The 12288-nt window shown below is 41.7% G+C and overlaps 1 protein-coding gene across 1 annotated transcript in view; it reads left to right on the top strand.

Moving 5' to 3' along the window:
* The first annotated feature begins 4132 nt into the window (after nucleotides 1-4132).
* Nucleotides 4133-12288, top strand: part of chsy3 (chondroitin sulfate synthase 3) — a 97970-nt gene continuing 89814 nt past the window's right edge. The window contains exons 1-2 of the mRNA XM_042060102.1: nucleotides 4133-5583; nucleotides 8036-8319. Of these exons, the coding sequence (XP_041916036.1) occupies nucleotides 4863-5583; nucleotides 8036-8319 (1005 nt within the window). The 5' untranslated portion in view covers nucleotides 4133-4862. The remainder of the gene's footprint in view (nucleotides 5584-8035; nucleotides 8320-12288) is intronic.

Raw genomic sequence — 12288 nt, 5'->3', positions numbered from 1 at the left:
TTTATATTTATATCAGTTTGTATAGTTTATTGTTCTCACTATATTTACTGTGGTCATATTTTTAATCCTAATGGACAAGTTTTACATATGTATTTCTGGATTGCTAATACTGCATGACAAGTCAATCATTCTATGAAAACTGTGAACGCTTTCTAATTGACAAAGACTGTTAGCTTATGGTTACCATTAGCTTATGAAAACAGGCACCATAGAAACCAAAGACTGGTGAGAGGAGTCTGGTTCCTCTTTCTTCTTAAGGCCACAGAGTCAGGTCCAGTGAGTTTTACCTCACAAATTCCTCAAATTTTTTTGTTTTACCTCACAAATACCTCAATTTTTTATTATTATTTATATTTAGTGCAGTGGTAATTGGAGAGCCATGGCCAGAATACCTAAGATTTCTCTGAAACAGAAAAAATGAATTACACAATTGATAAAGAAACTCATGTCTGTTTAACATAATACATCAAATTCAAACCTGCAGATGTATTTTCATACTTTGTATGACAGATGTAGAGATGCGCAGACCACCACAGTTTTTCTGCCACAGATTTAGAGCCTATCTATCTATCTATCTATCTATCTATCTATCTATCTATCGTTGAACCCAATAATCTCCTCTCTCCTCCTTAGTCTTTTTTCTATCTTCTGTCCTTCACAGCTCAGCTCAGGCATTTGCCCATTTCCACTGGCCTTTACTCTTCTCTTCTTACACTCTCCTCCCTGCCTGCTCTTTAGCTCATCCCCTTTCAATTATAACGCTGCCCTCATCTTTCTAGCTCTGTCTTTGAGTAATTGTGCCCCGTGTGATGTGTCTGCGGTTCTATCATTAACTCTTCCCGTCAGCCTGTTTCCTATTTCTTCCTCCTCCGGCTTTTCTTCTGCCCTCTCTCTCTCTTTTTTCCCCTCTTTGCCATTTTCTCCTCTCGTGTTTACTCCTCCTCCTATCTCCCACTTGCAGCTATCATCTATTCTCTTCTCTTTTTTCCATCTTGCTTCAATAAGGCTTTTGTTTTTTGGGTTCCATTTTAGCCCTTCTCTCTCCAACTCCAGTAGCAATTTAATACATTTTAAACTTTTCCTCTCTCGGCTCGGCTGCTCAGGCATCTGTCTTTGCCTTTCCTCGCTGCTGTCTCATTTTAAGTCCTGTGCTGTAATTATTAGGATAATCTCTTCTTTCATTGTTAGTCTCTATACACATTTTACCTCATTTGTTTCTGCTATCTTCTCTTCTTGTGCTTCTACAATCTTTTCTTTTCGCCAATTCGATTTTCACCTGTTATATTTCAAACTCTCCAGATTTAAAATATAAGTGGCCTTTACCTATATTCTTTCTATTCATCTACCATTCCCTGCAATGAAGTCATTCTGCTTTCGTCTATTCTACTTGGTTCTGTGTTTCATATGGTATCTGCCGAAATTACATTTGAAATAACTTTATTGCAAAAGGATTATTAGTATCAGCTCCAAAATAATTAGATCCAGGAACCCCTATGACAACATGTATTTGGGTATAGGCATAAAGCCACACAAGCCTGTTTCTCTTATGAACAAAATGTTCAACTTGAGTCATTTTATCCTCACGCACTAAGGAGCTTTTGTGAGCTACAGTTGAAGTACAATAAATTCGTTTTTTAATGAAGGACACGCCTTAACTCTGCCCAAAGAACATACACATTAAACCTGCCTGTTACTGATATGCCTCCTGCTCCCTGCTACTGACACAGCAACAGAGCAGAAACTAAGCAGGTTCTTTCTATGCGATGGCAGGTTTGCCACACTAAACCTTCCTCCAGGCCACAGGTTATAGAGAACATTTAGTTTCACTTACTGTAGATCTAAAATGCTGAGCCAGTCTTTACAGGGGCGGTGGTAGCCTAGTGCAGTGTTTTTGTGCCACGGCACACTTTTGACACTTAAAATGTCCCACGGCACACTAACATCCTGTGTGAAGAAAAAATAAACATACCATAGCCTAAAATTTGTGCCCTCTGTTTCATTTGTAGGTGACTATATCTAATTTAATTGTTGTTATGAACTGGATATGTGATGATTCTGTGAATACTGGATATGGGGGCCCCGTTGTACAATGCCTGCATACCACAAATAGTGCAATCATACAATCAATGAGAGCATGTGGTTATAAATTCTTGGATGCAACAGTTGCTTTTCTGGACCAGTGAGTGACATTTGGGTAATTTTCTGCGGCACACCTGATGATCTCTCACGGCACACTAGTGTGCCCCGGCACAGTGGTTGAAAAACACTGGCGTAGTGGTTAAAGAGCTGGGCTAGCATGCAGTTGCCAGAAAATTCCCTGCTTCCACCTTTGTGCACTTGAACAAGGCACTTATCCCCGAGTTGCTCCGGGAACGTCTGATGTACTAATATCTTATTGAATAAATATATTTAATTTAATCTGTGTTGCACAGTACTTCATTCCTCATCTGTGGAATCAAGACGACCCCCAGGCAGTCAGGAAACTGCAAAAAATGCAAAAGCATTTCCTTGGTTATTTGAATGACATCCACTGAAGCTTAAAGAAGATGCCGAAAAGTTTAAAAGGCTTTGATAAGTTGCAATGCCATGCGCTTCAAGTTATGATAATACATTGCTCTAAATTGCACAAAGAATGTAGCTTATTATGCAATGCTATATTTTTTTGTGAGAGAAACAATGGATGACACTTTGGGGGGGGGGGGTTGATAAGCTTTATACCCAGCTTTGTGTCTGTTTAAAAAAGAGGGCACATTTTCAAAGCATTCACCACTGAATATCCTGTCACTGTACAAGGTCATTATCATCTCGCTGTCAGTGTCTCACACAAAGCTATGATTGATTACGCAACCTTGCCAACTTCAATCGAATCAAGAGAAGCAATCAAGGTCTTAGCTTTGTCAGAGGAGATTTCTCCTCCACCAACAACATGAATTCATTGTGGTTCTTTCAATAGCAGACAAACAACTAATTTCCTGGTTTAATTTGAATGCTTTATCAGAGTATGGGTATTGATGGAATCAACATGTCCAGCATGAGCAAACGAGCAGACGATAATGTGCAATATGAAAGAAGACACGTCAGTTAATCCTGTAAGCAATAATCACACTGCTCCCTGATGCATTTGTTATCTCCCATGTGGAATTCATTATCAAAAATAAATTATGATTATGTAATTATTACAGATCTCAAGGAGAAATGATCATACATTATTGTTGCAGATGTAGTGACACTTTATCTCAAGTTTTGAGAATTGACGCTGGGCACCACAATAACTGTGAAGAGTCCCCTGATGTCCTGAATATGGAAGATCTTAAATCATGACAGGCTTAGATTGAGTGCCATCACTCAGCCAGCTTAGTGAAGGGGGTGGACAAGGTCTGTTATTGGATGGTGTGACCTCTACCTCAAGCTGACATATGAGTGATGCCCTTTAATATATTTCCCCTAGATGTCACTGGAAATGTTCATTTTCAGGCAATCACCCAACCCCAAGCTTATGAGGCAAGATAATTATTTTACCTTGCAGGTAACCTGGCAGCCAAACATGTTTTTGAGAGAAGAATAATGACATTTTTATGTAAATGTGCCTGTATAAATGTGCTCTACAGTGTCTGCACCACTAGGGGGAAATGCAGCACAATACACACATTCAAAAACCTCAACTTGGAACCCATTGCAAAAAAAAAAAACTTTTGTTGAGTACTCGTTTGTATGTTGATTTGTTTTAGTAACCTTATTGTCATGAGAACATTGCCATGTAATTTTAGAGCAGGGGTAAATAAGTAGGTTTTCCATTAGTTGGATTTAAAAATGACCATACAGTACTGATATGCTAAAAAATCTTTGCAACTGCAGAGATCATTAGCCTACAAGCTCTACATTTATGGCATTTGCTCGGGCTGGTGTTACCAAATTGTATGTATGTAAATATCTCAGGCAGCTTAAAATACCTCTAAGTAAAAGTAAAGTCAGTGTATGGAGCCTATGTGTGGGCACTGGGCACACTCTGGTATGCACACATTGACTGGCCCTATTGTAGGTTCACGTGTGCTGCTGGTGGACCTTCAGTGAGGCTCCTACTTCTTATTCACCGAGGCAGCCGTGGTGATGTAGCCTGGGCTCTCACCGCGCTCTCATAGCTCTCCCTCAAGACGTCAGCCTGCATGGGAAGGGGAACAGTCAGCATGCATCGCTCCGCCCTCAGCCTGCTAGGCAGGAGAAGCCTTTGCTTTTTCCCGTTACTTCTGACACCGTGAATATGTGTAGTGACACCACTGCCAGGCTTTCGCCACAGCGGAGAAAAAGTGAAGCGGAGAGATTAGGAAGATGAAAAGTTATTTAGTCAGGCGTCAATTTGTAAACAAAATGGCGAGTCTGTGGAGGATGTTATAGCTTGATGGCAAGCTAGCTCTACCTACTGAATGGTATGAAGTCTACAAACTGTTCTAATGTCATTATAACACTGCGAGCTGGGAAGCGGAGAAGACTCAGAAGGGTCGCTATGTCTTCGGATAGGATACACGAACCTTTTATTGCCTAATTTTCAAAGGAACTATGTTTGTCCCGGAATGTAACGAGGACTACTGGCTACAGTGTTACCTTCCAGACGAACAGTGCAGTAACTTCTTCCGTCGCGCTGGACACTGCAACTAAAAAGGGTTCTTGCCAAAAAAGAAACTAACGCTCCAGAAAAGTTGAAATATATTTTTAAAATAGCGCCAAGGCGTTCATCCGTCTCTTGACCCTGCATTTAAGTATTGCCTTTCAGGAATGTTGTACATACATTTAGAAAGAAGAACTGCTGTACCCTCAGGTATCACTCCTTGATTTGGCAGTGCACTTTGTTGATGTGATAATCATGTATGACACTCTTTCGACGGATTACAGCTGCATATCCTTACGTATCTGAGGAACTCTGCATCGTTCAACCTTTTCTCAAACTGTCGGCAATCTACTGTACTGTTTCTACCATGGCTGTCAGGTCCAGGAGACCTTGGATGAGCGTAATTGTTGGGATAGTTCTTGGATTTACAGCTGCTTCTTGGCTGATTGTCCCCAGGGTGATGGAAATCAGTGGCAAGAAGCGGCGGTCCTCCATGTGTTCGTACTATAGCAATTCTGTGAATATCGCCAAAGTTCCAGAAGTGCACGGCAGCACCGCAACGAGCAATGCGTGGCGCAAAGATCCGGAGAGTCCTTTATCTAGCCAAGAAGGAAGTGAGGAGGAGGAGGAAAGTGTCTACCGGACAGGCAATGGAAGCGGGGATGGCGGCGGACCTATAGCCAAACCTAAGCATTTCCTCTACGTGGGTGTCATGACAGCCAAAAAGTACCTTGATTCACGAGCCGTTGCCGCGCATAGGACGTGGACTCGTTCCATCCCGGGGAAGGTGGAGTTTTTCTCCAGTGAAGGCTCGGACGTGGTGCCGCTGCCAAGTCCCCTCCCAGTGGTGTCGTTGGCCGGAGTGGACGACTCATACCCTCCTCAAAAGAAATCTTTTATGATGCTTAAATACATGCACGACCATTACTTGGATAAATACGAGTGGTTCATGAGAGCAGATGACGATGTCTACATCCGAGGTGAATACTTGTTGATGAATGGGGTATTCTTTCTGTAATTTGGGTCCTGGGGCCAGACAGGTCATTTGTTGGGAGACTTAGTGCGACTTGGCTGCAGTATAGTCAAGTGATGTTCATAAATTGCGAGGTCTCCAGATATTAGAGCGGCAATGGAATAGCCTACCAAAAGCTAGAGATCACAGGCCCACCAGACAACGAATACATTCTAAACACGTGCTGTTTGTTGTCATCTCCAAAGTCAATAAACAGGCCCGGGCTCCATTAGCCATTTTCACAGAGCAGAAACACTCTTCAGTACCTACTCAGTGTTAAAGTTTTGAAGTCAATGAATGGATTCCTCTGGTCAGCTGTCTTTGCCTGGCCAATCCAGTTTACAAAACGATCATTACATTACCCATGCCTTTGATTTTTGTTACTTGGTAAAGCTGGCTGTCCCTGCAGCTACAGAGAAATTACCAATGCAGATAGCCAGTTTGATTGGTTGGTGCAGTGTCATCCCTTTTAAATCACCCATGTGCCAAAGCAGCCACTATGCAGATCAACCTGCATCTCATATACATTCTAAGTAGGCCTACACCAAGTTCAAATTTCACAGATGCCTTGCCCATAAATATTCTAGACAAATGCAACCTCTGATAAAATGCAATGCAGATTATTCTGAAATTCGATATTCTTGCCATACACCAAATGGAACATTATAGAGAGTGGATGGCCATTATTTGAATATAACCTAAAGCAGACTGAAAAGCCAAGGTATTTGTCTCTGTGTTTTTTCCTCTCATGCAGCATTTTGATTGCTATCTCACTGTCCTTATTCTAGGAGGTTTTTCAAACATGTCCTCTATCTGTCAGCCATTCCTGCTATTGACTTGGCACTGAATCAGTTTTATTTCAGGCGGCCAGTGAGCATTCATTATGAGGTTAATTCAATATTTCAGCCCCAGCATTGCTATGAAAGCTGCTGTCCTCAAATTCCACTGTGCAATGTTGAGGTATTTTAACTGAATAGTGTACACTCTCACTGGACTGGAAAAGTGAATGGCTGGATGAACGTGTTTTCTCATTGATTCTCAATATTTGTACACGAATATTATCTAATCTAGGGTATGGCATAGTTATCATCTGCACTGAAAAAGCATTACATATTTAAGTAGTTGAGCGTGATAAACCATGTTCTTGATTCTGCATAAGCTAGGAAAATACAGTCTATCAGACGGTATTATGAGGTCACTGTATGAAAGATTATAAAAGCATTCAAGCAGATCAGCACGGATCACAGACATTCACACCGCTATAATGCTCACGTTTAAACCAAATGAAAGATATTTAAAACAGTCAATCTAAAAGGGAAAAAAAGCTTTTTAAAAAAGATATTTCAAATATACATGTGAGAGATGTTTAATTCCTAGTGCTGTAGGTAGGGGATTTCCCACAACACAGCAGCCAATCAGCAACCAGGCCTATTTACCATTAGAAACCAAATCAGCAACAGAGCAGCCTTCGAGAGAATTTCACTGGGGGTATGCACATTTTTCAGCATTATTCAGTGTAAACTGAAGTTACGGCGCACTGATGGGAAAAACAGTCTGGTTAAACTTGGTAAGCAAGGCTGTTACCGTTTGTTACAGTTTGTTCTTGAGTCTCCCCTTGCCACAACCCCTTCTCTTCTCAAGCCAGAGATCTCCGTTGCCCTCATCAGCCTCATGTAAATTTAGTATATCTAGTCCAGAACTAATTAGGGTTGATTATTTAGACACCCTAATATAATACATAGTCACATAGTGCAGTCTCTTCAGCACAGTTTGGAAAAGAGGAAGCAGTCTAGAAGGTAGTCTTTGATCCTTAGATACCATACTGGAGCATATTCAGTGTTCTGTTCTAAGGCGCACAAAATGCAGCCATGTTTATCTTCTGAAATATCTGTCAAAGATCTAGAGTAGGCATGAAACTGATGAAATATATTTTAAATGTGATCCTTGACACCATGCAAAATCTGTTGTCATTTATCTTTCTCCAAAGGAAAAGCCACACTTATTTTGTATATCGCTGAACAGCAACAAGTCAACAAAATAGACTTTTTCCTTTGGACCATGACTTTGTTTTTGTCATTTGGAAACACCTGTGATCCCAAATAGAACCCAAACTTGTGTCACAGTGTATGAGTTGTGTTGATAACCGTGACCAGTGATCTCACACAAGGTCATGTGACCGCCCTCTTCTGTTGCAGGAAAGAAGCTTTTGTTTAAGTACCGTACTTGTTTGTATGTTGATTTGTCTGTGTTTATCTGCTTGTTTGTGTTTATATTTTTATAGGTTTAGTAAAGTAATTACCATAAGAACATTACCATGTCATGTTAAAGCAGGGGTAAATAAGTAGGTTATCCATTACCTTTGCCTCTCTGGCTCAATGAATGAGACATTCACTCTAGTGGCCCATTTTCTTCTGTTGCAGGAGAGAAGCTGGAGTCCTTCCTGAGGTCGCTGAACAGCAGCAAGCCCCTGTACCTGGGCCAGACGGGCCTGGGCACCATGGAGGAGCTGGGTAAGCTGGCGCTGGAGCCCGGCGAGAACTTCTGCATGGGCGGCCCCGGTATGATCTTCAGCCGGGAGGTGCTGCGGCGGATGGTGCCGCACATCCGCACCTGCCTGCGGGAGATGTACACCACCCACGAGGACGTGGAGGTGGGCCGCTGCGTTCGCCGCTTCGGGGGCACCCAGTGCGTCTGGTCCTACGAGGTGAGTTTCAGAGAGAAAGAGGAGACTTGACCTTGGACCCCGAGTCCAGTTAAAATCTTTAGTGGTTGGTTAAATCAATACACTTTTATTTTACTTTCCACACAATCTATATAAATTCTATTGACCAATCTGTGCCAACTGGTTAGAAAAGGTTGAAAGGTTGAAAAGGTTGAAAATAATGCTGCATGACAGTGTAGTATTGGAATATTGTAATATTAGTATTGTCTCAAGGAGCTAAGCAATGCATAAGATGATTTTTGTGTGGCTTCTGAGCTGTTTGGGCCTATTTAAAGAGTGCATTTATTCACAGTGAAATCCATGATATATGATGTTTCTGTGAACATCACATCCACCATCACATTCATTTTATGACATTCTAGGCACTCTCTTTTGATGGTAACTGTTAAAGTGCTGGTCTGGTTCATAAACTTTCAGAGACGTTCTGACCTCTTTTAGGTTTTACGTAAGTCAGTGGTCTTGATGTTGGGAGTCGGTTTATATAGAGATATACTGTATAGAGTCTGCCAAATGGTCATAAATAAATGTAAAAGTGGGAGTCAGAAGCTTCTTTTGCTAAGCATCCATGTTGTCCGATTTGCTCTGGTGTTGAAGGACACAGAATTGGGCCTCCCCGCTCTACTATACTGGCTTTATTACATCATGGCCAATTCAGTGCATAGAACTCTTAGAGGAGAAAATGTCCATTTAATTGCTCCCTTTACCTTTTCAATAATCTTTTACTCTGTTCTGGCAAAGAGCCTCCCTTTCATTAGATGCTCCTAGTATCTCTTGTTCTCTCTATATCCAGATTCATTCATCAGATACCGGTTAAGAGGAAAGCATCTCACTCCCAACATTGTCCCTAGAGAGATACATATGCTCACTCATTGAGCCCTACCTGGTGACATACTTTTTTCTTGTTAGGAAAATACTGACACACTTATACCTGTGACCTGTATTTCTGTGCGGTAAGGTTTTTCTGTGTGTGTGTGTGTGTGTGAGAGAGAGAAAGAGAGAGAGAGAGAGAGAGAGAGTTTGTGTGCAGGTGTGACTGTGACAATGGAAATAAGGTCAGTAGGATTTGCCAGGCCCTGTATGCATACATTTGAGGACATATCGAGGTGTTTGTATATGTTTGTATGAACAGTGTGTGTGTGTTTGTGTGTCCATGTGCATGTGCACACGGGTGTGTGTGTGTGTGTGTGTGTGTGTGTGTGTGTGTGTGTGTGTCTGTGTGTGTGTGTGTGTGTGTGACCTTTGACAGCTGCTCCTCCTCCTGTCCTACCATTCCCTGCCATGATCCATCTGCACGCTGATTCTTTTCCCAGGAATATGGGCTCGTGCTAATGACATATCCATCCTCTCTCATTTTTCTCTCTCTGAGGGATGGCTTCCTCTGTGCCTTACAGGCAGGGTAATTTGCCCTCAGACAAATGGATATGGGAGAGAGATGTTTCCATCACCGCAAAACTATGACATTTCTTAGTGTTTTCATCAGATTAGGAGGAGCGCAATCAAACCTGAATCACCCACTGCGTAATTGCAATGTGCATTTGGGGTATTTATTTGCAGTAAATTTGTTTTTAGACAGTGAGCATTTTTTCGGACCCATTGTATACACCTACCATTTTGAGCACTATAGATTTTTATTAAATTCTCAGTCTGAGAATAATCTGCCATTTTAAAACTGTCAGAATGCTGTTGAAACTGCTTTTTATTATTTTCCTGGAGTGTCACACATTCATTGCGTTCAGAGCACACTTTCACCACTCTAGCTCAAGAGACTGTTCACTCTAGCAGTCCATTTTGATCCTTAACAAACAGCCGTTAATTTTTTTTTCCCCCTTCAGAGCATAATTGCATTTTAAGAACATAGGATTACATTTACAAACAATGCCATATTATAAATTAAGCTTCAGAACCGTCGGTGTTCAGGTGCTGTGAAGTGAACACAATGGACACCAGAATCCCCTTACATAGCTATGCAAAGTAGAGACTCTGAGTTCAAAACAACATCCACAAACTGCTGTGACCTTCACCATTCAGCAGCATTCAGTATGACAACACCTTCATTACTCATGCATAATAGACCTACACTATTCAGTCACACAGTCATCCAGTCCCCTCCCCAAGTTCATAAGCATGAATATTTAGGCACCTGAAATTGGATTAGACCTTGAAATTACTATTAAGAATTGCGTGCCTGTAGATTATTCAATGATTCCTGGCAGTCATTATTGTCGTGCATTATTCCTGCAAGGTCCCCGGTAATCTAATCACGCTGGCTTGATTATAGTTGAACCGCAGCTCAACCTGCACCCCTCCTAAGGCACCGTTAAATCGAGTCTGACCTGTCCTCTAAATGATGTACTTTAATGGCATTTCCGTTGGTTAATCACTCTTATGAAAGATCAGATTATTTGATGCACAGTGCATAAAGTGCATCGATGCAGAGCTCGATGTCTTCTCCAAATGATTGGTAGGACCCTTTCAGCTTCTGTGTGGTGACCGGATTGGAGATACACCTGTTCTGGCAAGACTCCTGTCTAATAGCTATTGTTTACAGTGGCTTCCTGTTTCTCTATTCAGAATAATGAACCGCTTCCTGAAGCTACACTATTTGTAAAAAAATGTCAGTATTGTTAATAGATGTAGGGGAAATGTCGTGGTGTCATAATCTATTGTATTGCATTCATAACACGTTTTATTCATTTAGCAGATGATGCAGTCTGATCTAGCATGATAAGATTTTCCAGATGATTTTTATTGCCCACCTTGATTCCTTTTTTATAGCTCAGAATATTTAGACATGTGAATTATATTGGTATGACAGGCTGTCTATTGTGTAGTGACAGATCTTAAAATCTGTCATCAGAGGGACAAATCATGACAAGCTTTACGCCCAGCCTTTTTTTGTGCCCTATTCATGCTAAGTCCATCAAAACATGTCAGACACTGCCTGTGACGTTACACAATCTTCATCTACAGAACTAAGCTTTGAAGTACTGGAGTTAAAAACTAAACAGAGAAAGATATTTGAGTCATGCATATTACTAGGCCTGTGATGTGGAGTTTGGAGCTGGAAGGGTTCACTGTTTAAACATGGCCAGATGTTCCGTGCTGTTGTGTCAGGTTAAGGACTTTCCCAGGAGCTCTGCCTCACCATGTCAGGTTATAAGAAAGTATTCTTTTATACCGTTTGCTCAGCAAGAAACCTCGAGGTTTTTCGGCTGTAGACGGTCTTGGAGAGCTACTTACCAGCCAGTCAGGCTGTCTGGAGCTCCTGGAGGTGTTGGTGTCTCTCTTAACGTCTTTCCACTGGCTAAATTATTTACGAGGCAAAGAGTCTTAGCTGAGACTACAAAGGCAAGAAAAAACTCTCTCTCTCACACACACACACACACACACACAAACATACACACACTAACACACACGCACACACACACACATGCACACACACACACACACACACACGCACACACACACACACACACACTCTTCAACCTTTCGTCCAGCCGTCCTTATTTTCTAAAGGGAAACCCAACTCTCCTCTCTGACTCAACATGCTTGGACACTTCCATCCAGGGCGCACTCCAGATGCATTCAGATGATGACAGCCTAAAACTTCTCATGACTGAGTCTCCCCTTGTCCTTGTTTGAGGGAAGCACGCAAGACTCCAATAGCAAGCGGCCTATTATAGCCTTTGTGCTAAGTGCACTAGTATGTTTTTTTTTTGGGTCTTATTCACTTGCCATTGATTGTCATTGCAAAAGGTTGCTCCAACTCTTAAGTATCACTAAGTGGCCGACACGGTTCCCAGCAGTTGATTGCACCTTTCAAAAGTCCCCATTGCGAACAAGCCTTCAATTTTGTTCCCTAATTTGTGCAAATATTTTGCTAATGGTGCCGGATAATGGCCGTTAAGTCTGGGCGCTCGTTTGGTAAGCCAGGCAGATTTCAAGGAGAGG

This window comes from Alosa sapidissima, chromosome 13, assembly GCF_018492685.1.
Source record: "Alosa sapidissima isolate fAloSap1 chromosome 13, fAloSap1.pri, whole genome shotgun sequence".
Taxonomy (NCBI): domain Eukaryota; kingdom Metazoa; phylum Chordata; class Actinopteri; order Clupeiformes; family Clupeidae; genus Alosa; species Alosa sapidissima.
The sequence above is the reverse complement of the archived record's forward strand: the minus strand, read 5'-3'. Positions and strand labels throughout refer to the sequence as shown.